Consider the following 27,219-nt stretch of genomic DNA (forward strand, 5'->3'; position numbering starts at 1 on the left):
TGCTTGATAAGATTGATATTTTATTGAACAAATTATTTTCCTGCAAAATCAAACATCTGAAGTGATTCCATATGGTTTGGGGTGTGCACTATCACACTGAGGACTATCATGGTTTTAATGTTTTGTGTATGTCTGCTATACACACTAAGAATCTTCAGCATAAAAAAGAATAAAATAACACACCTTAAAAATGGTTAAAGGTGTGTGTTATTGTGCTTTATATGACTGCTTTATATCCAACAGTAATGCCCCTATCCTCACTGTTCATTAAAGTTTATACTTTACACAGATAAAATGAATAATAAAAATAGTTTTAAACAATATTCTATCTTTAATGCCTTGATGATTTGCTTTGGTTTAAAAAGTAGTGAGTAAAACAACTTCAGGAGGTGAGGGCTTCGGTTTCCAATAAAACATCTAAACAAGCCATCCAAATATTACATGTAGTCAAATAGATATGGGTTTTAGCTCGTATAACACAATTCTTTACACATTCTTGCCAGCTATTAAATAAAATACAAATAAATATGCTGATTCATTTAGATTTTCTTTGCACCATAGAGCCATGTATAAACAGCAAAGAATACCTGGACAGAGTGTTATACAGAGATGACCTGACATGGAGAATGAGGTCCAAATTATCCATGATATTTTGACTGTCAACATAATTTAGGAGTAAATTTAGTTTGTTTTACATATTGATCAGTAGGAACCATGTCTTGTATATACAGCTCTGTCAATGACTTTACATGTGTATAATGCAAGCTGTGTTATAGAAACCTGCATACCTCTGTCTAACTCTGCAGTAGTTTCTCTCAAAACATCATTAAATGTCATTAATTGTTTTGCATCAGTCTTATGAAATACACATCACTATTTCCACTGACTGGCTGAGGTGCTGGTAAATGAATACTTCTTATACTCAATATGAACCGAGTACTTTGTCAACTGCAAGCAAAATCTTAATTATTTCACCTCAGTTTGGTGGAAACATTTTGCAGCGTTCGTTGTTTATCTAAAAAGCTTAATGCCTTTTTAGGTTAGCAATTCAGTCAAGGTCTGTCAGTAACAGACCTTGACTGTTTGGTTTGAAGTGCAGATTGAAACTCGTCAAACTGCTTTATAGCTGCATCTCTGCATTCCCATTGGTGACGGGCTGCTCCTCCTCTTCCTGACGTCTCCGTCTTTTGAAGAATCCAAGCTGTGAAAAAAATCATGGTAAGTTGTTAATGTGTACCCTAAGCACAGTGGGTCGTAGGCGCTTTACACTAGAACCACATTCACCCATTCATATTCAAAAACTCACACATTAATAATGCATTAAGTATGCAGATCAGTAGGCAACTTGGGGTTAAGTGCCTTGCCCAGCGGCACATCAACATGTGACAGGAAGAAACTGGAATCAAAATAGAGCCCAGATAAAGTGGAGGTGTGAGCTGACAGTAGGTTTGTGTACCTTCCATAAGCCCAGAATGACTAAGCAGAGCAGCAGCAGGCCTCCCAGGGAGCTGCCCAGGATGATCCAGATGGGGATGGAGCTGGGTCCCTCTTTTCTCAGATCCAGGATGGTCTGCATTGAAGCAATGAACAGTCACAAAATCATTTCCTGGCTGAATCTGATCCTCCTTGTGCTGTTTCTGATGTTGACATCTGAAGAGGCACACATGTATGTGTGTCTTAAGACAACACATTTTTGCAGAAGGAGAAGCTAACATGAACTTCTTTTAATCTTAGACTTGACTATAAGTCAAACTGAAGACTTCCTCTTCAGTTTAAATATAATATAAGCTGAATCCTCGTGCTCTAAGAATATAAACTGTACCTGTTTGCTGCTGTTAACAGTAAAAGTTTGTACACAGCAGATACAGATAAAGGCATAGTTGCGATTTAGTTCAGTTACTTCTAACTTTGTTCTCAAAAAAGTTGAAATAGCAGCAGAGATTGTGTCATTCAATTCTTTAAGTGCAATTTAATCAGCTGACATGTAAAAGGGACTGAGATTTTAAAACATTTATAAACATTGTCTTAATAGAAAAAAAATTCTCATATTCACATTGTTTTGCTTGAAAACAGCTTTTATGAGAGTTCAGACCTTGACAGAACAGATAATTAAACAGAGAAGAACCTGGCAAAGGAAAGGTTTACAAACACATTCATAGTGCATGATCTCATGATTCACAGACAATTGTTTTATATGTCATTAATTGTTTTGATAAATGGATGAGAGCTAATTCAGAGTTGTGCTGAGCTTAGATAAGAATATTTAGGTGCTAAACTGAACATAAGTTCATTTATTTTGGAACTAGTTCAAGAAATATGATTCTTGATAAATGGCACAACACTGACTCTATACCAAACTACGATTAATTGTCAGATGGTAAAAGAGAGAATTCAACATTAAGCATTCAGCAATTAAATTATAAAAACAAATTGGTACAAAGCAGCAGTGTTGGGGAACAGGTGGCAGTGTTGTGTTCAAGACCACCTAACCCGAGACCAAGACTAGACCAAGACCAGAGTGTATCGAGACCGAGACAAGACCAAGACTTTTAGGGTCCGAGACCAAGTCAAGACCAAGACCGAGGAACGTCGAGACCGAGTCAAGACCAAGACCAGCGGCCGTGCTACATGACTCAATAAAATGTAAAATATGATCGAAATTGCTTCTCAGAATAATCTGAAAGATCCATATTCCCATAAAAACACCTAGATATTAAATACTTAATACATTTTACCAATATTAAATATTCCATTTCTGTGTTACAATGTGTGATGGTCTCGTGCCATCCCTAAAAACATAACACCCTGGGAATTTGCCCATATTGCTCATATAAGAATCCACCACTGTCTGCACCATTAAACATAGCAATTGAGGCAATGCCCTGATGGTAAATAACGCTCAACTATGAACACTGACCAAGGAGCAACAAGCAAGAAGTAACCAAACAGAAGGCGCTCGTCGTGACTGTTTTCACTCTCTATCCTAGTACATGAAGCCAGGTAGTCTGACACCATGGCAGACTACCTGGCAGTTGCCACTTTGAACAAAAACAAAGAGCAATGTGCATGCTCTGCGTGCTCTTTCGTTCTTGTGTTTTAGTTATTTGTTAATTTAAATATCAACGTACATAATTAAATAATGATGCAGCAGTGTTGTGGTACTCGAGATCGGTCTTGGTCTCGAGTCCGGTCTTAAGACCGTTTTCTGATGGTCTCGGTCTTGTCTCGGACTCGACCGCATTTGGTCTCGGTCTTGTCTCGGTCTCGGGCTCTGAGGACTCGGCATTTTATTTCAAGACCAGTCGAGACCGCAACTGTGAAAATATCACTAAACGTGCAGCATACTGTCCAGTTTATTTGTTAACATCTTTGTTTTCAGTGGATGCAAAACTCACCGATTAAAATCCAAGCAACTACGCGTTTCTCCCCCTCCCGCTCCCCTCCCCACCTTTCACTCGCGCACGGCGCTGCTCCCTCCTCCCTCCTCCCCCTCCCTTCCCCACCTTTCACTCGCACGCGGCGCTCCAGGACATGCGCAGTGGTTTTGTCTCAGCGGCAGAAAATGTTTGTCTAATCGTCAGTAATATAATAGCGCTGCATAAATAGTAAGAAATCCGATGGCCAGAGCTAACTCAGCAGCGCTTCGTTTTCAGAGACGATGGGGACAACGTCTAACTATTTTCGTCACTTAGAAAAGTAGCTCAAAGAAGGTAAGCTCCGTTAACGTGATGTTAGCAAAGCTAGCTGTACAGAGACACATAAGAATTTGTGATGAAAAAAAGTCACTCTGCCTGAATTATTGTGCGGAGATGTTGACTGACTTGTCGCATATACAGGACAACGCTATGTCCAAAAGTCTGCAATATAGTGATGTGACATTCAGAAACAGTCGATTCTTCTCCACGGCTCTTTACTTATTAGATAGGACTGGAGTGTCACTCACTGAGAGCCGTCGTTCTATCAGATTACCATACACTGTCAGAATAGCATACGTGCAGTGAGTACCATGCCTGTGCATGCGCATTAAGAAGTCCGACCGTCAGAGGAGTTGTCAGTTCACCATATGCAGCAAGTTATGACGAAAATAAGTCATTAAATTGTTTTCAATTATAACTATATAGATATACATGTGTTGTCATGGTTGCAAAGTGTATTTAAAGCAGGTCTGGCTGCAGCTGGAGTCAGCTACAACACACGCCCGTGTAAAACTCACTTAACCGCTAAGTCAGGATGCCATACAACTGTTAATAACAGATCTACGTCATGATTCTATGTTCCTAGCATACATGCAGTGAGTACCATGCCAGCGCATGCGCCTTAAGAAGTCCGACCGTCAGTGGAGTTGTCAGTTCAGCATATGCAACAAGTTATGACGAAAATAAGTCATTAAATTGTTTATAATATGACATAATATGATAACTAGATAGATATACATGCATTGTCGTGGTTTCAAAGTGTATTTAAAGTAGGTCTGGCTGCAGCTGGATGCCATACAACTGTTAATAACCAAGTGTATGATGATCTACGTCATCATTCTATGTTGCTGATTAAATAAAATCATATGGTAATGACAGCGTATGCATGTCTGAGCTAAGCGTACGACTATCTGACAACGTATGCTGATCTGACAGAACACCCGTTCTTTGTTGTAGTAATGCTCTGTGTACACTGCATCATTGTGTACCATGCCATGTACATACATTTAATTATGTATGTATGTAATTAAATGTACATACATTTAATTATGTACGTTGATATTTAAATTAACAAATAACTAAAACACAAGAACGAAAGAGCACGCAGAGCATGCACATTGCTCTTTGTTTTTGTTCAAAGTGGCAGCTGTAATGTCTGCCATGGTGTCAGACTACCTGGCTTCATGTACTGGGATAGAGAGTGAAAACAGTCACGATGAGCGCCTTCTGTTTGGTTACTTCTTGCTTATTGCTCCTTGGTCAGTGTTCATAGTTGAGTGTTATTTACCATCAGGGCATTGCCTCAATTGCTATGTTTAATGGTGCAACAGTGGTGGATTCTTATATGAGCAATATGGGCAAATTCCCAGGGTGCTATGTTTTTAGGGATGGCACGAGACCATCACACATTGTAACACAGAAATGGAATATTTAATATTGGTAAAATGTATTAAGTATTTAATATCTAGGTGTTTTTATGGGAATATGGATCTTTCAGATTATTCTGAGAAGCAATTTCGATCATATTTTACATTTTATTGTGTTATGTAGCGCGGGCCGCTGGTCTTGGTCTTGACTCGGTCTCGACTTTCCTCGGTCTTGGTCTTGACTTGGTCTCGGACCCTAAAAGTCTTGGTCTTGTCTCGGTCTCGATACACTCTGGTCTTGGTCTTGTCTTGGTCTCGGGTTAGGTGGTCTTGAACACAACACTGTGATGCAGTGTACACAGAGCATTACTAGAACAAAGAACGGGTGTTCTGTTAGGTCAGATCGTCATACGCTTAACACAAACTCACGGTGTTCTGTCAGATCAGCATACGTTGTCAGATAGTCGTACGCTTAGCTCAGACATGCGCTGTCATTACCATATGATTTTATTTAATCAGCATCATGACGTAGATCATCATACACTTGGTTATTAACAGATGTATGGCATCCAGCTGCAGCCAGACCTACTTTAAATACACTTTGAAACCACGACAACGCATGTATATCTATCTAGTTATCATATTATGTCATATTATAAACAATTTAATGACTTATTTTCATCATAACTTGTTGCATATGCTGAACTGACAACTCCACTGACGGTCGGACTTCTTAAGGCGCATGCGCTGGCATGGTACTCACTGCATGTATGCTAGGAACATAGAATCATGACGTAGATCTGTTATTAACAGTTGTATGGCATCCTGACTTAGCGGTTAAGTGAGTTTTACACTGCAGCCAGACCTGCTTTAAATACACTTTGCAACCATGACAACACATGTATATCTATATAGTTATCATTGAAAACAATTTAATGACTTATTTTCGTCATAACTTGCTGCATATGGTGAACTGACAACTCCTCTGACGGTCGGACTTCTTAATGCGCATGCGCAGGCATGGTACTCACTGCACGTATGCTATTCTGACAGTGTATAGTAATCTGATAGAACGGCTCTCAGTGAGTGACACTCCAGTCCTATCTAATAAATAAAGACCCGTGGAGAAGAATCGACTGTTTCTGAATGTCACATCACTATATTGCAGACTTTTGGACATAGCGTTATCCTATATATGCGACAAGTCAGTCAACATCTCCGCACAATAATTCAGGCAGTGAGTGACTTTTTTTCATCACAAATTCTTATGTGTCTCTGTACAGCTAGCTTTGCTAACATCACGTTAACGGAGCTTACCTTCTTTGAGCTACTTTTCTAAGTGACGAAAATAGTTAGATGTTGTCCCCATCGTCTCTGAAAGCGAAGCGCTGCTGAGTTAGCTCTGGCCATCGGATTTCTTACTATTTATGCAGCGCTATTATATTACTGACGATTAGACAAACATTTTCTGCCGCTGAGAGAAAACCACTGCGCATGTCCTGGAGCGCCGCGTGCGAGTGAAAGGTGGGGAGGGGAGGGGGAGGGGGAGAAACACGTAGTTGCTTGGATTTTAATGGGCTCTTTGCACCTAAGGCGTTGACGTCACATCTCCAGGAGCTAATGCGGCTCACTTTTTTCCGCTTTGAGTTACCATGACTGGTAGAAAAGACTAAGTCGTATTTCAGATGCAAAAAAACAATACTATTAACATTGTTGTCTTCCTAATATAATGGGCTTTTAAGTTTTCGTTAATTTCCAAGCGATCCTGAATTAAGAAGATGGCTTGTAAATATCTGTGGCTACCAGCTAACGCCGCACAGCAAAGTTTGCAGCCTTCACTTCACTCCGGATCAGCCTAAAACTACCGGGGATACGGATGGTAAATAAAGGAGCCTCCCTGAGTTATTTCCATGGAATCACTTCTATATTCAGCCTGAAAGAGTTTATGGGAACGAGAGAGCAGACCAGAGCCAGACAGCCAAGCAACTGATCCGCCTGTACATACTGCTGTAAACACCGTCCTATTCGAGCTCTTCACAAGAAACATGCAAAGGTAATAAAACGAAATAACACGGAGACATGAAGCATATTCATATTTTTCTAAAAGCAGCATCTTTGAACCTGAACAGCTGAACCAGATCTCTGACACCAGAGCTGTGCTACTGTCAAGCTATGAGGCTTGTTGTGCTCCGTCAGGCTTCGGAAGTAAAAAGCCCGAACCCTAACCTCCCCGTTAGTCTCTGACACTAACGACAATAAACACACATAATATACTTGAAAATAAGATAAATACATTGTCCGTTAGAATGTTTAGATACTTAAATAGCACATTTTACAAGAACAATGTCCGAGAATATTGCCTACTAGCATAAGCTAACGTTAATGTTAGCCACAAAGTTTAAGTAAAACTCACCTTCGTGTCAGTGAATGTATAACGAGGCGAACATCTTAAAACCTTTCTCCAGCTGACTTGTTGGGGCTTCGGATCGATGTACAAACCTTGGCCAAGCACTGCATGCACCTAATGTAAATGATATTTGTATTGGATCGGAAACAATCGAGCCGCTTTACCCCGAACGCGGAAGCTGAGGGGCAAAGAGCCCATTGGTGCATTTTACATCCACTGAAAACAAAGATGTTAACAAATAAAGTGGACAGTATGCTGCACGTTTAGTGATATTTTCACAGTTGGTCGACTGGTCTTGAAATAAAATGCCGAGTCCTCAGAGCCCGAGACCAAGACAAGACCGAGACCAAATGCGGTCGAGTCCGAGACGAGACCGAGACCATCAGAAAACGGTCTTAAGACCGGACTCGAGACCAAGACCGATCTCGAGTACCACAACACTGACAGGTGGTCTCCGTCACATTTATGGTCATGTGAAAATCTTCAAATATTTTGGGTAAAATTACTGTACATTTTAAAAGCAGTCAATATTTCAAAGGATCCCAAAATATGATTTGTGGGTTTGGAACCTGTGTCAGAGTCGGTGTAGTGGATGAGGTGAGGAGAGACGCTGAGACCCAGATTATGGTGATGATTTTAATAACAAAAATGCTCAAGCAGTCCAGGACAGGCAGCACGGCAGGAAACAAGCACACAGCTAAATGCCGGTAGCAACTGACAATAAGGACAAAAACTGTACTCTCCAGTTCCACTGGAGAGTACAGACTGACGCAGCAGCATACGCTTGACAATCGACAAACAAAGACAAGGACCCGACAAAGAACATAGACAACAGGTGGGTTTAAATACACACGGGGTAATCAAGGGAATGAGAAACACCTGGGAGACAATCAACGAGGGGACAGGACAAAGACTCACAGGGAAACAATCACACAGAAAAACTCAAAACTAAACACAGAAACACGGATCATGACAGTACCCCCTCCTCAAGGGGCGGCTACCAGACGCCCAACAGAAAAGTCCAAAAACAAAAAACAACCCATCAGGGTGGGCGGAGGGAAAGAGTCCACGGGGAACAAAAACAGAATTACTCAATCCAAAAAAAAACAAAAGCAAAATAAAGACACGGTCAGGGCGGGACCTGCTGTGGACAGTCCGGCGGGCGACTCCGGCGCAGGAAGCGCAGAGACGTGGAGGAGGGTCCGGCGGGCGACTCCGGCGCAGGAAGCGCAGAGACGTGGAGGAGGGTCCGGCGGGCGACTCCGGCGCAGGAAGCGCAGAGACGTGGAGGAGGGTCCGGCGGGCGACTCCGGTGCAGGAAGCGCAGAGACCTGGAGGAGGGTCCGGCAGGCGGCGGGCAACTCCGACGCAGGAAGCGCAGAGACGTGGAGGAGGGTCCGGCGGTCTCCGCCGCCGCAGCAGGAGGCACTCGGCCCGTGGGGCCGGCTGGAGGCCCTGGAAGGCCGGCAGAGGGGCCGGCCGGCAGGGAGCTCGGACGGAGCGGGCTCTGGTGGCGGGAGCTCGGGGGGCTGCGCTCCGGCAGCCGGCTCTGGACGCGGGAGCTCGGGGGGCAGCGGACTCGGGGGGCAGCGGACTCGTCCGTAAACTGATGGGGCGGAGCCACAGGAAAATCTGAAAGCCCCGAGAACTCTGGGGGCTGCCCTCCAGCAGCGGGCACGGCGAACTCTGGAGGTGGCGACAGCAGCCACCTGGGCGCGGGGATCGGCGGCAACGGGGACAGACGCCGCCTCGGCGCGAGCACCGGAAGTGGCGGGGACAGACGCCGCCTCGGCGCGGGCACCGGAAGCGGCGGGGACAGACGCCGCCTCAGCGCGGGCACCGGAGGCAGCTGCAGGTGAGGCCCAGGGGCCGGGACCTCCGGCGGCTCAAGGCGGTGGTGACGTCGGCGCCCAGGGGCCGGGACCTCCAGCGGCACAGGGCGGTGGTGACGTCGGCGCCCAGGGGCTGGGACCTCCGGCGGCACAGGGCGGCAATGTCGGCGGGGTCCGACCCCTGGTGGGCACAGCACCAACTGTGTTCCCCACCAAGGGTTAGATCTGGCGTCCATAATGATGGTTGCTTCTCTCACCGTAGTTGTGGTCGGATCCTTCTGTCATAGGCGGTGGTTTTGGTGAGGATATGGACGCAGGCGGACCCAACAGGTAAGTGAAAATGATGACTTTAATGATGGTCAAAGGCACGGAACAACAGAGAACTGCACGGGGAAAACAGGCATCACGACATGGGGAAGCAGGCAATACATGACAAGGATCCGACAAGAGACAAAGACAACAGGTGGGTTTAAATACACACGGGTTAATCAAGGGAATGAGACACACCTGGGAGACAATCAACGAGGGGACAGGACAAAGACTCACAGGGAAACAATTACACAGAAAAACTCAAAACTAAACACAGGTCATGGATCATGACAACCTGATTATTCTAATTACGCAGAAGTCACTGTTCAGTATGTTCAGTATGCATTCTGGCTTTAAAGGCAGAGTTTGGCACATTTTTGATACATTTCAGTTAAGAAAACTAAATAAGAAATACTGTATTTATTAAGTTTGATAAACATAAAAGTTTCACTTTTTTGAAATTAATTTAATTGTATTATTTTCTCAAACTATCCATGCCAGGAATATACCTACCTAATGGATAGGTTATAAAACAACATAAGCGCTTGGAAATAGACAATGTTAAGGTTAGGTTAAAGTAAAACTGTGCCCATGGAGAATAAAACATGTTTTTACTCCAAAATAACATTGAAGTTATTTTTATATTTTCACAACCTAGTGAATACTAGGTTGTGTATTTGAATGCAGCGTTTCATGTACAGCCTGGTGGAGGCAGCTGGGTTTGGACTTTAGCTGATTTTTCTCAGGTAAAATTAAGTTTCTCTAGTTTATCTAAAAAGCTTAATGCCTTTTTGGTTAGCAATTCAGTTAGTTATGTAGTTTATTGCTGTTGGAAAATGCGTATGCTGACATAATTTTGTTTGTATCGACAACCTTAGTTTTAGTTTTGCCAAATAGCAGAGCTGGGTGATACCTCTCAGTTAGTTTGGTTTTCACTTTTTGAAGTTGTGTTACAAAATATTGCATAACCCTGCACCTAGTTAAACAACATTCTGCATATGTTCTGAACCTGTAGTGCACCCTTACTGATAGTAAACATGTATGAACATGTATGATTTAAATAGATATGTAGGTTAACTAGTTAGTAGAAGTCAGGACAGTGTTGTACCTGTCGAACAAGGATATCCTCCTGAAGAAACATCGGATTGGTCTTCTCTAGCTGTATTGTGGTAACAGTCAGCAGCTCTAAGGATCTGAAACTCACCTATAATTTAGGTGGATGTCAAACACAAAAATTAAGTTTGTTACTAGATGAATCCAATTTCTCTCAGTATCCCTGACACTTTTAAATACAAGCTTTAGGGGTACATGGGGAAATGCAGACTAACCAACCACTTCATCGGGTACACCTGCTAAGCTGCTTGTTATCACAAATAGGAGTTTCATCTCTGAATTGTCTGAACATCTCAAAAACTGGTTGAAGCTGGCAGTGACTTTATGGTATGTTGATGCATTTTAAACTCATAAATATGAACTCCAACAGAGCACCAATGGAATTTGGTTGAAAATCATTCAAAAGTACTTTACCGATCCCAAATGGAATGAGTTATGAAAATGGATGCACAGCCAGTGAATGAGCTGCAACTTTAAGGCGCTGTAATGTCAAGATCTCAGAGATGCTTCCAACATTTTTTGTTGAATCTAAACATGAAGAACCTAGGCATTTCAAGGTAAAGAGAGATTTGACTCATACCTGTCAAGTCAAGTCTCCCATTTTGACCAGATAACTACAGTCTTTTACCCTCATTTCTTGCTGTGCTCCCATATTTGTATTTTCTCTGACACCCTCCTACCTCCCCCACAGTACATTAAAATTATGGCAAAAACTGACAATTTGGGTTCTTGATGGGACATCTTGTTGTATAGTAGAATATCTGCCTTCTAAGAAAATATACCTTCTTAACTTTAAACTGAAGGTTAGAGTTACATATCTTGGTAAACTCTAGAGAACTGTAATTCATTCAGAATTCTTAAAAATCATCACAAAGCTGACATGTATCTGCATTGTTCATATTAATTGTATCTAACACTAAATTACCCAGAATTACTGGAAAAGTTAAAAATAATTTGGCAGGAAATCACCATCCAGGTTCCACAGTAATAGCTGAGAGTGCATGTAGAATTTATTTGTCTCATTATTTTTCACTTGTTTTGATGGAACATTAAAAACAAGGTATTGTCTATATAACTACCTGATAGCTGCCAGTCTAGTAACTGTTCTCCCTGAATTTATACTACCTCAATAAGCAGTAAACCAACTTCAGTTTTATAAGAGTAAAACAAACATGGTAACTAACAGCCTGCAGAGTCGGTAGATGAAGTCTTCCTCTGAATGTGAGCTTCAGTGCCTTGGAGGGTGACAGGCTGAGTATGCAGTGAAGCGGTATGCTCACACTGTTACTGGAGTTCTGGACAAAATGCACACAGAAGCAAGAATAAAGAATAAAAACACAGAACAAATAAAAACAATTTTATGGGTGGTTTCTCCATTTATAAGGAAATAAAAAAAAGAAATGTTTATTCTTACCAGCTGAGACAGATGAGTCAGATCCTCTGGTTTACTCAGAGCAGTAGATTTAATAAGAGGTAACATGCAGCTGGAATTAGTTCCCTTCTGAGAAAAAACAAACAAATGCCAACAGTAAAGTTTTTCAACTATAACTAAATTTGATATTCTGGACATTTTCTTCAAGGTTTAGAGATTAATGGCTTTTATTTGATAGTGAATTTTATGGAGGACCAAAACCGACACAAAAATAAATAAAAGAATAAATATATAAATAAAAGAAGAAATATATATTTTGATAAGAATTAAAAGTATAAATATATATTTTGATAAGAAATAAAAGCATAAATATATATTTAGTTTTTCCTTTTCCTTACACATGAGTTTCCGTCAAGAAAAATAGATATTTTGCTTAGTCTTTTTTTTGTTTCTCCCTTTTCTGCTTGCTGTTTTTCCCTTTGCTGTTTTTCTGCTGCATCATTATGTTAATGAGGAGAGCTGCCTTCTATGTCTACTATTGGCCAATAGAGCTTTGGAACCAACGTCACTGCGTCAGACGTTGTGGGGTGTTTAGGTGCAGTCGCTCGGTGCCATCTTTGCAGGCAACAGACCAAAACAAACTTTATCCCAGTGGTTTTATTGTGTTACCAACTGCAAAGATGGCATCGAAGTGAAGTTAGTGAAGTTAGTTTCGAGTTGGATATTGGATTTTCCAATATCCGCCAAGCAAGCAGCGTTTAGCTCAATGTTGATCCGATTTATGAATGCTAATTTCGGCCAGCCGTTCTCTAGCTCCCTCCTCAAGCACTCAGGTTCACTTTTTAATGAATTCATCATAACAGAAGGATATAAACACTGGCAGGTTTCATCTGTCTCAGTTATTGCTAAACAGCTCATAACAGTTGGATATAGAATAATTCAACAAGAAATAAATGAGTTCTCATTGAAGTAGGTTACACAAACATTTAGCTTATTAGGAATTCTGATTCAACTCCATCCATCCATTTTCTTTACACCCTTGTCCCTAGTGTGGTCGGGAGGGTTGCTGGTGCCTATCTCCAGCTAACGTTCTGGGCGAGAGGTGGGGTACACCCTGTACAGGTCGCCAGTCTGTCGCAGGGCCACACAGAGACAGACAGGACAAACAACCATGCACACACACACTCACACCTAGGGAGAATTTAAAGAAACCAATTAACCTAACAGTCATGTTTTTGGACTGTGGGAGGAAGCTGGAGTACCTGGAGAGAACCCACACATGCACAGGGAGAACATGCAAACTCCATGCAGAAAGGCCCCGGGCTGGGAATCGAACCCAGAACCTTCCTGCTGTAAGGCAGCTCTACCAACCCCTGATTCAACTCATATTATCATTTTTGAGATTTTATTGGACTTTTGTGAAATAAAAAGATCTCCACTCATTTACTGGTTATAACGTATCTGATCTAAGAGAAAAAGATTTTGGCACTGGAAGTTTTTTTTCCCATTTATAACAGAAAGGTCTTTTTACATGTGAAAAAATCTGCTACAGGGAGCAATACCTTTTTAAAATCTATATTCAGAAATTATTGACTTGAAACATTTGTCTTGCTGAAAAATTACTCTTAAGTTAGCTTTGTTTTATTGTACAAAGACTTTTTGTGTTTTAGCAGTGCAATATATATTAAATGTATAACATGAATTACCTCTTCGATGAAATAATCTGTAATGTCCACCAGCTGGTTGCCCTCCTTGGTCACAGACCAGATATCAGCTTCTAAAATGATGTCCTTTACAAAGAAGATTCCCAGATTCTGAACCTGTGAAGAGCAGAGGTGAAAGTAGTTTTAAATTCTTGGGGGTACTATGAAATTTTTGCGAAGCGATAAAAGCTGGGTAGCTCTTGAATTGCTACAAAATAAAGCTGTATTTCCCTCAGTCCACTGGCTGAGGGATGTTGACACCCCAAAATGAGACCTAAATTCTGAACATCATGGCATGGAGTACATCCCAGTTTTCCATGTCTGGCATATAACCATTCATTTTAGCTTTTAATCTGGTTCTATTGATCCTGTGTCCAGACAGAGGGATAATCAGTAGCCCAGCATCATGACATGTTTGTTCTGAAGACGCAGCTTCCACTTCTCTTCCTAACATGGCGCCTCCTCACCCTGACTCTCATACTGATAGGAGGAACCACAGAGCTCTGTTGGGTTAAAAGCACATCTTCTGAAGTTGGGATATTTTTCCTCCAACAGGTTCCAGAGGAACCATCTCAAGCCAGATGTTGGACTGGATTTTATTTGACTGTCATTTGTGAATGTTAAAGCCTCATTTTCAACAGTGGAGCTATAAAGGTTGAAAAAGGTTATTATTTTGGAGAAAATCTCATCAACATCAATATTTCAACTAAATAAGAGGCAAAAAAAAGAAGTTTGATAAAGGAAAAGCCTCTCAGACTCTGAGCTCGACAGCATCAAACTATTTTTTTTTATTAGACAATTAATTTAATTTCACATAATTATCGCGGTAGAAGCCATTTGTTAAATACTTAATGAAACATATTTACCGTGTTTGATGTTTGTTGTAAATGACGTATACTCACAAAGAGAATTAGTCCAAGTTTGTTGTTTATTGAACGTTCAGAAATTACAGCGGCTGTAAAGCGCCACAGCAAAGGTAAACAAAGGTAAAACAACCTGAACAGGTGATCAACTCAAAACCACTCGCACATTTTTACTCTCCGTCTCTCTCTTTGTCAATTAAGCACACCCGTTGCCATGGCAACCTCCTGCGCTCCGCAAGCCGACCAGAGATTACGTTAAAAACATAATATTCAGTCCGTTACAATATTAGGTGGGCAGGCTTGATATTTATTTTGCGATCATTAATAAGCCTGTCAGCAGTGGTTGATTAGTTAATTTTAAGCTCCTGCTCTGCTCGTTATTTTGGTAATGGAACCGAAACGCACAGAATTGCGCAACACCTTGTTGAAACAATAATCACTGAGATTATTATTGTTGTTGGGTCATTAATTTGAACACGTTTTGTTGATTTTTTTGTTGTTGTTCTTTAATAAAGTTACGAACGTTTTAAGCCAGCCAGAGGAGGACGTGCTGGTCTCAGCCTCCTGGCGGCGTTCAGTTTGTCATCTAATGCCAAAATCGACTCAAAACCTTCCACGATCGACATATTGCACCGCTGCTCTAGTTAAGCACGAACAGTTCAGAAACAATATGAAATTGGAAAAAAGTTATTTATTAACTGATTAAGTTGTGTTTTAGATTGTTCTTGAAAAACTAATCAGTCACGGCTGATTAGTGGGTGAACTCACGGCTGCACAGTGAACCCGTTGATTTTTTACAGCAGACAGCCTCTCCCCTCTTTTGCAGGTACTGCGTACCCCCGCTAAATCTTTTAGGGGTACCCTGCCGTACCCCCTTACTTTCACCCCTGGTGAAGAGTAAATTATACAGAAAGTAAATTTATATATAAGATACAGTCCTAGTCAGAGGTTGTCATTCCACGTGTGAGCATTAATGTCATATTAAAATTGAGTAATTTATTTGAACTATTTTAGATTATACAACAAATAACTTTTTAGATATATTATTTATAAAAGTCCTTCTAGGGACAAGTGCTGTAAATTAGCTTATGCTATAAGCATCAAGACTTTACACTAAAAAACTATGAGAGCTCTTTGTTCACCTACAGGAATATTTGCTCTTTGCAGCTCATCAATCAGCAATACTTTCTTGTTTTTGAATGAGTATCTGTAACTTGCATTAAACGTGAGGTTGAAGGTAGGGAAGGCGGTGTCTGGTTCTTTTCCGGAAGAAGAGTAAAACCCAGATCTGATCTCAAAGCGGTGAGGATCGGTGTCTCTGTCAGTAGAAACAAAGGAATTCAGCTTTAACAATGTGTTATTATGTATGAACACACATACATAATAGTTTCATACGGTGAAAGAGCTTTCAAATGACATTTTCAAATGTATAGTATTTGTTTTTGTTTTTTTTAAATACTGTTTAAATAAATCACCTGATAAAGTAACTTTTATGTCAGGTTCACCATTCTTTTACTTTTAAATGGCTAAATTCTATAAGACCCACCTGGTGAAGAGAAGGTCAGCTTGATATTTTAAAGGGAGGATGATGTTATTGGTGTTGTCATCTGGGTATCCATCCTCTCCCTCACTGATTAACACATGGAAACATTTCAAAACATTTGAGATGAGCCAGCCTTCAAATTGTAGTGCAAAAGTATATCTAATTAATTTCAGTTTACTGATTAAACTCATTTTATTTAAGTAGCGCCAATTCACAATACATGTCATCTCAAGGCACTTTACCAAAAAAGAAAAAAAAAAAGTCAAGTCAATTCAATAATAATCCTAGTTATTAAAAAAGCCAGTCAAGTTCACTTTATCATTCAAACTGGGGAAAAGAAGTTTTCTATCTTAGGAAATTCAGTGGGTTGCATGGAGTCATTGAGCTGCACCATTTACTCTTCCTGGATGATGATGTAGCGATAGCGATATTCAGTTGAATTGTGTTGATGACTTTACACCAATCAGCCATTGGTGCAAAGAATGCATGTAGCGACAGTGGCGAGGAAAAACTCCCCTTTATGGGAAGAACCAGAAAATGGGGAAAGAAGGGGGTTAAGAGACATAATATAAAGTCAGGTAAGCAGAGCGGTTGAATATTGAGTGTAAGTTGCTTTGCTACAGGGCAGTTCTTTTATGAATATAATATACAATAATTCTGGAATTAGTAATATGACTCAGGTTTTGAGCAATTCATTCAGGACTCACACATCACTACCAGGTTAGAGCAACTGAATATATTCTTTTATTAGTGTACAGACACCATGTTACAACCTTGATCATCATCTGGCCACCCTTGAATTAAACTCTAGTTTAATTCAATGCAGCAACATTCAGCTATTTCTACATCAATCCTACTCAGTGGCGCAAAAAATGGGTATGTAGCGCATGCAATGCATAGGGACGCAGCACCAGAGGGGGTGCCAAAACCCCGTCTGGAGGGGGCCGATTATGTTTTCCCATACACTTCAGCGAGCCTTACGCTCCTTCACCTCATGCACATAATCAGATAAATCTAGCGCGAGTTTCACACTTCACATATCCTCACCTCAGGGGGGAAGCGAGCGAGCGTTTATTTTCTACGCTGACGTTCCTTCCTTCGAAGAGGGTGGGGGCGATTTATGTTTTCGCATCCACCTGAATAATGTGCAGTTGCGCCACTGATCCTACTGTATAGTTTTTCTAGCAAAACTAGAGCACTCAATGTTTAAACTGTCATACTAATATTTAATACCTAATACAAAGGAGTTTGTATAATGGGATGTAGGCTTTCAATTTCAATATTGTATTTTTAAAATAATGCAAATTTACTTTTGATAAGTCAAACTAACATATTGCTACAATGATAAACATCAGAAATAAGTTTCTCACCTAGTCGTTACCATGGTTACTTGTGCCAAATGAAGAAAGATGGAATGGCTGAACTCCAACTCCAGATGAAAAGTTACCTGAATTGGAGCAGAACAAAACTGTCACAACCTTGTGATGGAGACCACTGGTTCCATCCCATATTGATTATTGATATTATGTTATTTATTTACAGTGTAAATGTGTTTTGTATCAGTTCTTTATTTCTGTTACATTGTGACATTTAGTGAACATTCTTTTTGGGTAGGGAGACTGGCGATCTTTTCTGTTCAGAGAATATGGGGGAAGATGTCAGTTTGTTTCTGATTTAGATTGGTTCAATTTGAGTTAATTGTTTGAGTACTTGCCTTTCTGGGTGTGTCTCAGGAAGGTGGAGCAGAAAAGGAGACAAATGCTCCTGGAGCATACCATCTTCCATTAAGAGGGGTAGTACTCTGAGGATTTATATTTAGTTATATTTACTTTTGATTGACCTTAGATTAGTTTAGTTTTAATAATTTGCATGCATGTAAATATTTGTTGTATCATTTATTGTTTGCTAGGTTTGTGTAAGTAGTGTTTGTTTCTTGTTTATCTTTTTTTTGATCACCCCTTTACCTGGTTAAGTGTTGGAACTTGCCTCAGGTATGAATGTCAGCTTTTTTGCTTCACTGTGTGAAGGGTGTTTGTGTAATGGTGACCTGGAGCTCCCAAATAAACCCACCTCAACTACACTTTGTTGCCTTACTTCCTTCCTGAATGCAGTGCCTCCACCAGTCAAAGTGACAAGTGGTGTCAGAAGTGTGGCTTTGGAGGAACAATGAGGCAATAATGACAAGAGGTGGGAAAAGAAGTAATGAAACTGAGATTCAAGATGGTACTGCTGCTATGAGTGGAGCTGAAGCTGCTAGTGGTGCTAGCACTGATGACAAACTAGATCAGCTGGCAAACCTCGTCAAATCACTGATGCAGTCTCAAACTACCCGAGACCAGCAGATTGAGAAGGAATCAGCACGCCAAGAAGTAAGATGGAAAAATTTACAACAACAGTTTTGACAACTCCAGGCTCATGTGGAGGAATTGAAGGAGGAGCGACAGCATGAGGGTGACTATTTGGAGGAGGATCCTCACACTTATGATGATGATGGAGATGGCCATGATGATGGACAAAGTCAGATGTCCTACCAGCTACCAGTCACACAGAGGGAGCCAAAGCTGCTTCCATTGGCTGCTGATGATGATGTTGAGCATTTCTTAACAACTTTCAAAAGAATAGCTAAGGTCTGTCATTGGCCTAAAGAAGAGTGGGTGGTCCGACTGGTTCCACTACTTACTGGGAAAGCACGTAGTGCTTATGTGCTGATGGACATTGCAGATTCTCACATGTATGACAAGGTGAAAGATGCCATTCTGACCAAATATGAGATAACTGCCGACACCTATAGAAGGAGGTTTCGATCCATGGGCGTAGGTTTGGGTAGGGACGGTAGGGACATGTCCCGACCAATATTCACGGGATATGAAAAAGTCCCGACCAATTTTTGCCATATTGGCTCAAAGAACGTGGATCTACGATCTTTGATTAGCAGCAACAGGCGGTGCGCGGAACGGAAGCTTCTTAGTTTGACATTTATTATGAGCCTCCGAGACCGTGTCGGAACGGTGCTGTCGGGGGGTGGGGAGAGGGGGAGTCAGTTGAATCGTCGGACGTTCTTTGATTAGCTGCAAAAGGCGGCGGCTAGCTGGGCACACGCGTCTCCTTCTGAGTCTCCGAGACCATGTCGCCACCAAAAAAGAAAAGAAAAGGACAGACATTAGAAGTTATTTCGCTACGTCGGCTGTAAGTACAGTGAGTGGACCCATCTATCACGCAACGCATTTGTTGTAAAGTCCGGTGTTTAGTAAGGTCAGCACTGAATGTGAGGTAGAATAGGTCTGTTAATTATGTAATATTTTTTCTTTTTTCTTTTATTATTGATTTCTTCTTATCTGCAATTGTGTTTGCAAGGTCCCCACCAAAACTTAGACCGAACCTACGCCCTTGTTTCGATCCCTGGACATTCATCAGGGTGAGACACCAAAAGAACTTTATGTTCGACTCAAAGACATGTTCTATAAGTGGGTCAAACCAGAGACTTCTACAGTGAAGAACATTTTAGAACTGATGATCATGGAGCAGTTCCCAAGGATGGTGAATCCAGACTTGGAGGTGTGGATCCAGGAACGAGCCCCAAAGTCTGCAGAAGAGGCCGCAGGTTTGGCAGAAGTCTTCTTGTCAGCAAGGACGGGGACCAGAAGAGCCCACTTTGGCTGTGAAAACTTCCCTACGGGAAGAAGTAAGTCTGATGGGGGTGAAAGAGGTGGTACTATAGGTCAGACTAGGAGTTATTCAGCTACCAAGTCATTTTCTGTGGCTAAACCCAACCCTGCTAAGAACTACTCTTCCTCAAGACCAGATGTCAGGTATTTTCAGTGTAACAAAATGGGTCATACACAGTACACATGTCCTGCCACTACACGGAGTAAGCCCTCCCTTCTCTGTTCAGTTCCCAGACCACCCTCCCCATCCCTTGCCCCTGAACCTGCTCACACAGTCCCTGTGTTAGTTAATGGTCAATGTGAAACAGCTTTGTTAGACACAGGAAGTTTCAAGTCTGTGGTTCTGTCTAGCTTAGTGCCAAGAGAACTATGGAGTGAGGCTAAGACAAAAATAAGTTGCATTCACGGTGATGAAATGGAGTATCCTGTAGCTGAGATTTATTTAACTATAGGAGGTCAGACATTTCTATTACCTATAGCATTAGCTTTGAGGCTTCCTTATGCTGTCATTTTGGGCTTGGATGTCCCCACTTTGACTGATTTAGTGTCAAACACAGCAGCTGGACATTTGATTCAAACTGGTAGCCATGAGGGAACACAGTTCAGAACACTACACTCTTACAGAAAAATGTCCCCATAGTGACAGGAGCAGAACTTTCCTCTCCAATCTATTGCTTGGTCACTACTAGAACCCAGGCGGTACAGAACTCACTTGAGGAATTACCATTCTTTGATGTAGAACTAGAGGTGGGCAGTGTAAAACCATCCAAATCCAGAGCTCAAAGAAGAAAGAAGTTTTTAGGTTCAGCCAGAATGGAGGTGGAAGGAAAGATGAAACCTTGCCCTTTATTTGACTTTGATATTCCTTCAGATATTTCTGCCCATCAGAGATCAGAGCCAACATTAAAACCATGGTTTGACAAGGTTACAGAAGTTGAGGGAAAGAAGCAGGGTAAAATAAATGCCTTGGAAGATGCAACTTATGTGGTGAAGAATGGGGTTCTTTATCAGGTTAAAGGTAGATCAGAAGCCATTGCTTTACCACAGCAGCTAAGGGGGAAAGTGATGGAACTCGCTCATTCAGTTCCTTGGGCTGGGCACCTTGGATTTCAGAAATCCCTCCATAGAATAGCAAGTCGGTTTGTGTGGCCAGGCATGTACACACAGGTGCAACAGTTCTGCTCTTCCTGTCACACATGTCAGTTAACGACGAACAGAGGTGTTTCTAAAGCTCATCTCCAGCCATTACCTATCATAAAACGCCATTTGAAAGGATAGGAATGGATGTTGTAGGTCCCCTGGAGAAAAGCTCCTCTGGTAACCGTTACATTCTGGTTATCTGTGATTATGCTACTAGATATCCTGAAGCTTTTCCTTTGAGATCAGTGAAAGCTAAACAAGTAGCTTCTGTTTTCACAGGTAGGCATTCCTAAAGAGATCCTTACAGACTGTGGGACTAATTTTCTGTCAAAACTTTTGAAACAGGTCTATCAGTTGTGAGGTATAAAGGGTATAAACACCACCCCCCGTCAGATGGACTGGTTGAATGTTTTAACCAAACACTGAAGAACATGCTGCGCAAGTTTGTTTCAGAGACTGGCACAGAGTGGGACAAATGGCTGCCCTATATGCTTTTTAAATATCGAGAGGTTCCACAACCGTCAACTGGATTCTCTCCATTCAAGCTGCTGTATGGACGACAAGTGAGGGGGCCGTTGGATCTTCTGAAAGGGCAATGGGAAAGCCCAAGTCCATCGGGTGAGCATGTGGTGTCCTATGTGATAAAAATGAGAGACAGACTGGAACAAATGGCTGTATTGGCACATCAACATATGAAAACAGCTCAAACTAAACAAAAACCTGGTACGAAAAAAATGCCAGGGAGAGGAGTTTTCATCCTGGACAGAAGGTGTTGTTGTTGCTCCCCACCAGTGACAATAAGCTTCTCGCTAAATGGCAAGGCCCTTATGAGGTCACACGATGTGTTGGGAAGCTTAATTATGAACTGTATATGCCAGAAAGGAAGAAGAAACATCAAATTTTCCATGTTAATCTTTTGAAACAATACCACGACTCACCACAACAGTTTGCAATGACGTCTGCTTCTCAGTCATCTCAACAGGATTCATTCCAGAATGAGGAGCATGCAGAAACTGTTCTACTGCAACTCTTTGTGCGTGTGGTGGACGATGAGGAGGAAGATGAGCTATTTTTTCCAGCCTGTAACTCCGTACCTGTTGCAATTTCTCTCTCTCATCTTCAGCAGGACATGAAACCCCTTTTGGATCCAGAGCTGTTTCAGGAAAAACCTGGGTTCACAAGCCTGATAAAACACAGGGTTCACCTCAGAGATGATGCTGCACCTTGCAGGAAGTTCTACAGGGTTCCAGAACGTCTCGTCCCACAACTCAAGAACGAGATACAGTTCATGTTGGAGCTGGGGATCATTGAGCCCTCTGTGAGTGAATGGTGCAGTACTGTGCTAGTACCAAAAAAGGATGGCACTTTAAGATTTTGTATTGATTTTAGATATCTTAGTAGTGTCTCTAAATTCAACCCTTATCCAATGCCTCGCATTGATGAACTGTTGGAGAGAGTTGGGAGATGCATTTTTATCACCACACTTGACCTCAGCAAAGGCTACTGGCAGCTGGCCCTAGCATCAGAAGCGAAAGAATTGACTGCTTTTAAAACACCATTTGGGGTTTTTCAGTTCAGGGTTATGCCCTTTGGCCTGCAGGGGGCACAGCGACGTTTCAGCACCTCATGGACCAGGTGCTGAGGGAGGCATCTGACTTTGCTGCAGCATACCTGGATGACGTGGTGATTTTTAGCCAGACATGGGAGAAGCATGTTCATCATCTGCAGCATGTTTTACAACTCATTAGATCTGCTGGCCTCACCATTAACCCTAATAAATGTACGTTGGCGCAGAGGCAGGTAGAATACCTGGGCTATGTGGTGGGACATGGCCAAGTTAGACCTCAAGTGGGAAAAGTAGAAGCGATTCATGCATACCCAGTTCCTACAACAAAAAGGAAGGACTGTGCCTTTGTTGGGTTAGTGGGGTGGTGTAGTAAGCTCATTCCCCATTTTGCAGACAGGGCTGCTGTTCTTATGGATTTAACAAAAGTCTCTGCACCAAATACAGTAAAGTGGACTGAGGAGTGTGACAAAGCTTTCAAGGACCTTAATTCTGCAATCTCCAGTGACTCTGTTCTCTACAGTCCAGACTTTGATAACTCGTTTATACTGCAAACTGACGCCTCTGGAGTATGCTTTGGTGCCGTGTTGCTGCAGGACATTGATGGCGAGAGGCATCTCTGTTGGGCCTCCATTTTACCCTGGAGAGAGATCATCGGGCGCTGAAATGGTTACACCAAATGAAAGACTCTAATATGCGTATTGCAAGATGGCATCTGTCATTACAGCCTTTTGATTTTACAGTGCAGTATAAGTCAGGGAAGTCTAACCTTGTGGCTGACTCTCTGGCGAGGATGTTTGAGGACTGAGTACTGTTGTCCTGGGTGATGGGGGGGAGGAAATGTGATGGAGACCAGGGGTTCCATCCCATATTGATTATTGATATTATGTTATTTATTTACAGTCTAAATGTGTTTTGTATCAGTTCTTTATTTCAGTTACCTTGTGACATTTAGTGAACATTCTTTTTGGGTCGGGAAACTGGCCATCTTTCCTGTTCAGAGAATATGGGGGAAGATGTCAGTTTGTTTCTGATTTAGATTGGTTCAATTTGAGTTAATTGTTTGAGTACTTGCCTTTCTGGGTGTGTCTCAGCAAGGTGGAGCAGAAAGGGAGACAAATGCTCCTGGAGCATACCATCTTCCATTAAGAGGGGTAATACTCTGAGGATTTATATTTAGTTATATTTACTTTTGATTGACCTTAGATTAGTTTAGTTTTAATAATTTGCATGCATGTAAATATTTGGATCATTTATTGTTTGCTGGTTTGTGTAAGTAGTGTTTGTTTCTTGTTCTTTTTTTTTTGGATCACCCCTTTACCTGGTTAAGTGTTGGAGGCATTCATACTTGCCTCAGGTATGAATGTCAGCTTTTTTGCTTCACTGTGTGAAGGGTGTTGGTGTAATGGTGACCTGGAGCTCCCAAATAAACCCACCTCAACTACATTTTGTTGCCTTACTTCCTTCCTGAATGCAGTGCCTCCACCGGTCAAAGTGACAAACCTGCACAGCCCATCGTCCAGTCTCCCTTACGGACGCTTGCTTAGCCAACCTGTGAAGGTGACTTAGATAATAGCTAGTATGCAGATGCTAATCTGTATCTGGCCAAAAGATGCCTCACTTGATATGTAGATTGTATATTATTACTGTAGACCAATGGAAAAAGGTGGTGTAACAAGTCCATCAAATATTCTTATACACTGGCCTTTCCCAACAACGATCTAATCTTTGCAAATATATTTCACCTTTTATCTGACCTAATATTTGGCACCTGGACAAAATACTAAGGCTGATGGGTGTTTAGTTTTACTAATGTATAGTAGCTGATGGTAATGGGAAGTTTGGCTCTTTTCAGCTTTTGTGGCAATAAGAGCCGTCACTTTCACTTCCAAAAGGCTCTTTGTGTTTTATAAACTGTAGCCTCATATTTTAGTTTAACTTGGTGATATGAATGTTTTGCAACAAATCCTTTTACATTTTGTTTTTATGAGAAGCACTATACCTGCATAATTGTACATATTTGTCCTGTTAAGAAAGCAGGTATTTGATGTTTATTTAACATGAGAAAAACTAATTAGTAATAAACTGCTAACAAATCTACCGACTCTTAGAGCTGATGCTTTTGAACATGATCCATGATTAGAGCAGATAAGCAAAGCAGATAGAGACAGTCATGGAGAACCCAGATGATGGAAGGCAGCGTTTTTTAAGTCAAAGTAAATCTCTCTCGAATAAATAAGACATGAATATATGGAATGTATGTGAAAAAGTTTTTTTTTTTAAATATAAATTCAATTCAAATTCCATAAAAAATGAGTTAAATTTATATAAATAAAACTTTACAAGTTCAATTTAAGTTATACACTATGTGAATCTCACAAAGCACCAATTACCGTAACATGCTTCTACAAAACAAGGATCAACTGTCTTGACTCTAGCAGGCAGGGGAAGCTAACATAAGCTCAGTAAATTAAGCAGATGTCCGGCTAGTGTAAGATTTATTTTAATTATATAATGCAGCCATGCCATGTCAAGTTTCCCAGAAGATTTCCCAGTAGTATATTTAACCCACCTGCGACAATGACCTCATGAATGGAGCACTGATGTTACAGCTTCTCTGGGAGGCCGTCCTATTCTCAGTGGAACACTCAATCTGGATATCTGATTGGTCCTGTGGGACAGGATGCATGTCATTTTGAAACACAGTCACCTTCAATTCCAATACACAGAAAGACATTTGAGTACCTTGACTAAGAGACTTGAGAAGAGAAGGTTAGGGGTTGTAGAGATGTCAAGTGAAGTTCTGAATGCATTCTCCCCTTGGTTCTGAAGCTCAGCAAACACAATCATCTTCCTCCGTCCAGTCTCAACCACAAACATTTTCTCTTCATGTCCCTTCCGATGGCTGCAGAGTGAGGAGGTGGCATGTTTCCTTGTGCTGCAGAACTGCCTGCAGGTGAAACAAATGCATATTATTTTCCAATAGATCTTGATGTATGTTTACATTTTGAAAACAGGCTTAACTACACACAGAACATTTAACAGGTCGGTGCGACTGTGAAGGATGAGGTCAGGAGTACAGGTATCCTCCTCACATCCATTCCAGAACGGAAGCTGCAGGAATAATAATGATAAACATTACATACAATATCTAATATCAGAAATAACAAAGCACACAACCATCGGAAATAATAAAACAAAAAATATAATAATTAGGTTCAAGAACACTTCACATAAGCAAGAATAAAGATACAAAAAAAAATTAGAGGAAACATACCCAATAACAAATTACATTTCTTGGTAAGAAAGTGCTGTGGAAAAGCATTACCCACCTTCAGATTCTGTCTGTTTTACTTTTCTGTAAAACAGATTTGAATGTTTAGGAACATCAATTATATTTTAAAATGTAACAAAGATTATCTGGGTAAACACAGATTTTAAATTATTTAATTTATTAGTGAAGAAAGCTACCCAAAGCCACGCTATCTAGCACAGTGTCAGAGCCTCAGGGGTGGGTGAGATCCAGCTGTTGTGGATGATGTCCCTCTTTAACATTGTGTGGCGCTTGGGAACTTGTTCTGCCTTGGATTGGCAGAACAGGTTGGAGGTCTCCCTTTATAAAAAAGAGGGATTGGACGCTGTGTCTAACTATAGAGGGAGGGATCCTTCGGGTACAGGAGATGAGAGCTGAGCTGATAGTGGAGCCTCAGCTTCCAGAGGAGCAGTGTGATCATGGCAGTTTTGCCGAAGATTTTTGATCGTGTCCTACATGGGCCGATGGGGTCTCCAGCAGTATGGAGATAAGGGTCCTTTATTAGGGGACTGTTCCTGGTGCAAGTTGGACCACGGCAGGGCTGATGCACCGGGACCCGGTTCCAGATAAACAGATGGCAAACGAGTACGAGTACAAAACAATGCAATCAAGTTCAGTTTATTATATTATTCAAATTGGTGAAAAGTCCTCTGTCTAAGAAAACAATATAGGTTGCATTGAGAATGAAAATCCTGTTTAAGGTCATGCAACATTATATATTGCATTTAAAAGGTTTTGACTAGAAAACTCCAAAACTTCTGTTCATTTATATTTTTGGAGTCATCCAGTGATAGACTTGCTGGTGTGACGTGGATGACATAACCTAAGAATACTTAAAGCATCATAAACTGATGGTCAGACATTCTCTTTCAGAAGTTTCTTATCTAAAATATTTCGGGATGACAAAATAAATTCAAGAAATCTGTAAAGGAGAAAATACTTTTTCACAGCACAGTACAAACACACACATTACACAAATGTATCGGACATTCACCTCAGTTCGTAAGGTGGTTGGCCAGTCTGGGTCCAACACCGGCCCTTTGACCTGGCTCTGAAGTCCTGCCTCCACAGCAACCACTATAGGCCGCCTGTAATCTGTTATGTCCTGTTTATACAAATGGTGGTTTTGCTTTTATAGATTCACACCAAGCAAAACTTATTACGTTGAGTATGTTGTGTCAAAAGGATTTATTCTGACCTGCACAGAAAAGTCAAGGCGCTCGCATTCCTGATTCCCAGTGTGTAGAAGAAGAGTTCTGGGCTGCTGCCGGAATGATTCATCCAGGACTGCCCACGGGGAAAATCGCCTCTCATCAAAAACCAGACTGTACCA

The 27,219-nt window shown here is 41.4% G+C and overlaps 1 protein-coding gene and 1 pseudogene across 1 annotated transcript; one reads left to right on the forward strand and one right to left on the reverse strand.

Moving 5' to 3' along the window:
• LOC106910954 (integrin alpha-11-like) lies at positions 1–27,219 on the reverse strand. Its single transcript, XM_088006758.1, has 14 exons — positions 27,085–27,219; positions 26,881–26,991; positions 25,605–25,687; positions 25,319–25,523; positions 25,146–25,244; positions 17,575–17,651; positions 16,208–16,291; positions 15,808–15,979; positions 13,802–13,915; positions 12,138–12,224; positions 11,908–12,018; positions 10,719–10,814; positions 1,457–1,570; positions 1–1,201 (listed from the first exon to the last, which is right to left on the reverse strand). Exons 4-14 carry the CDS (start codon positions 25,451–25,453, stop codon positions 1,121–1,123), a joined length of 1,170 nt encoding a protein of 389 aa, XP_087862884.1. The 5' UTR covers positions 25,454–25,523; positions 25,605–25,687; positions 26,881–26,991; positions 27,085–27,219; the 3' UTR covers positions 1–1,120.
• On the forward strand, positions 18,382–19,339 carry LOC148159523 (uncharacterized; annotated as a pseudogene).

Source organism: Poecilia mexicana, unplaced genomic scaffold, assembly GCF_051168715.1.
Source record: "Poecilia mexicana isolate PSO_F unplaced genomic scaffold, ASM5116871v1 scaffold_6, whole genome shotgun sequence".
Taxonomy (NCBI): Eukaryota; Metazoa; Chordata; class Actinopteri; order Cyprinodontiformes; family Poeciliidae; genus Poecilia; species Poecilia mexicana.

What these genes read in the sequence shown, in the direction of transcription:
- LOC106910954 (XM_088006758.1), bottom strand. Translation starts at nt 25,453, where the DNA reads ATGTTTGTGGTTGAGACTGGACGGAGGAAGATGATTGTGTTTGCTGAG. An exon ending in GTAACCATGGTAACGACTAG is followed by an intron (nt 16,292 to 17,574) that starts GTGAGAAACTTA and finishes TGTGTTAATCAG; the next exon opens with TGAGGGAGAGGATGGATACC. An exon ending in GCTGACCTTCTCTTCACCAG is followed by an intron (nt 15,980 to 16,207) that starts GTGGGTCTTATA and finishes TTCTACTGACAG; the next exon opens with AGACACCGATCCTCACCGCT.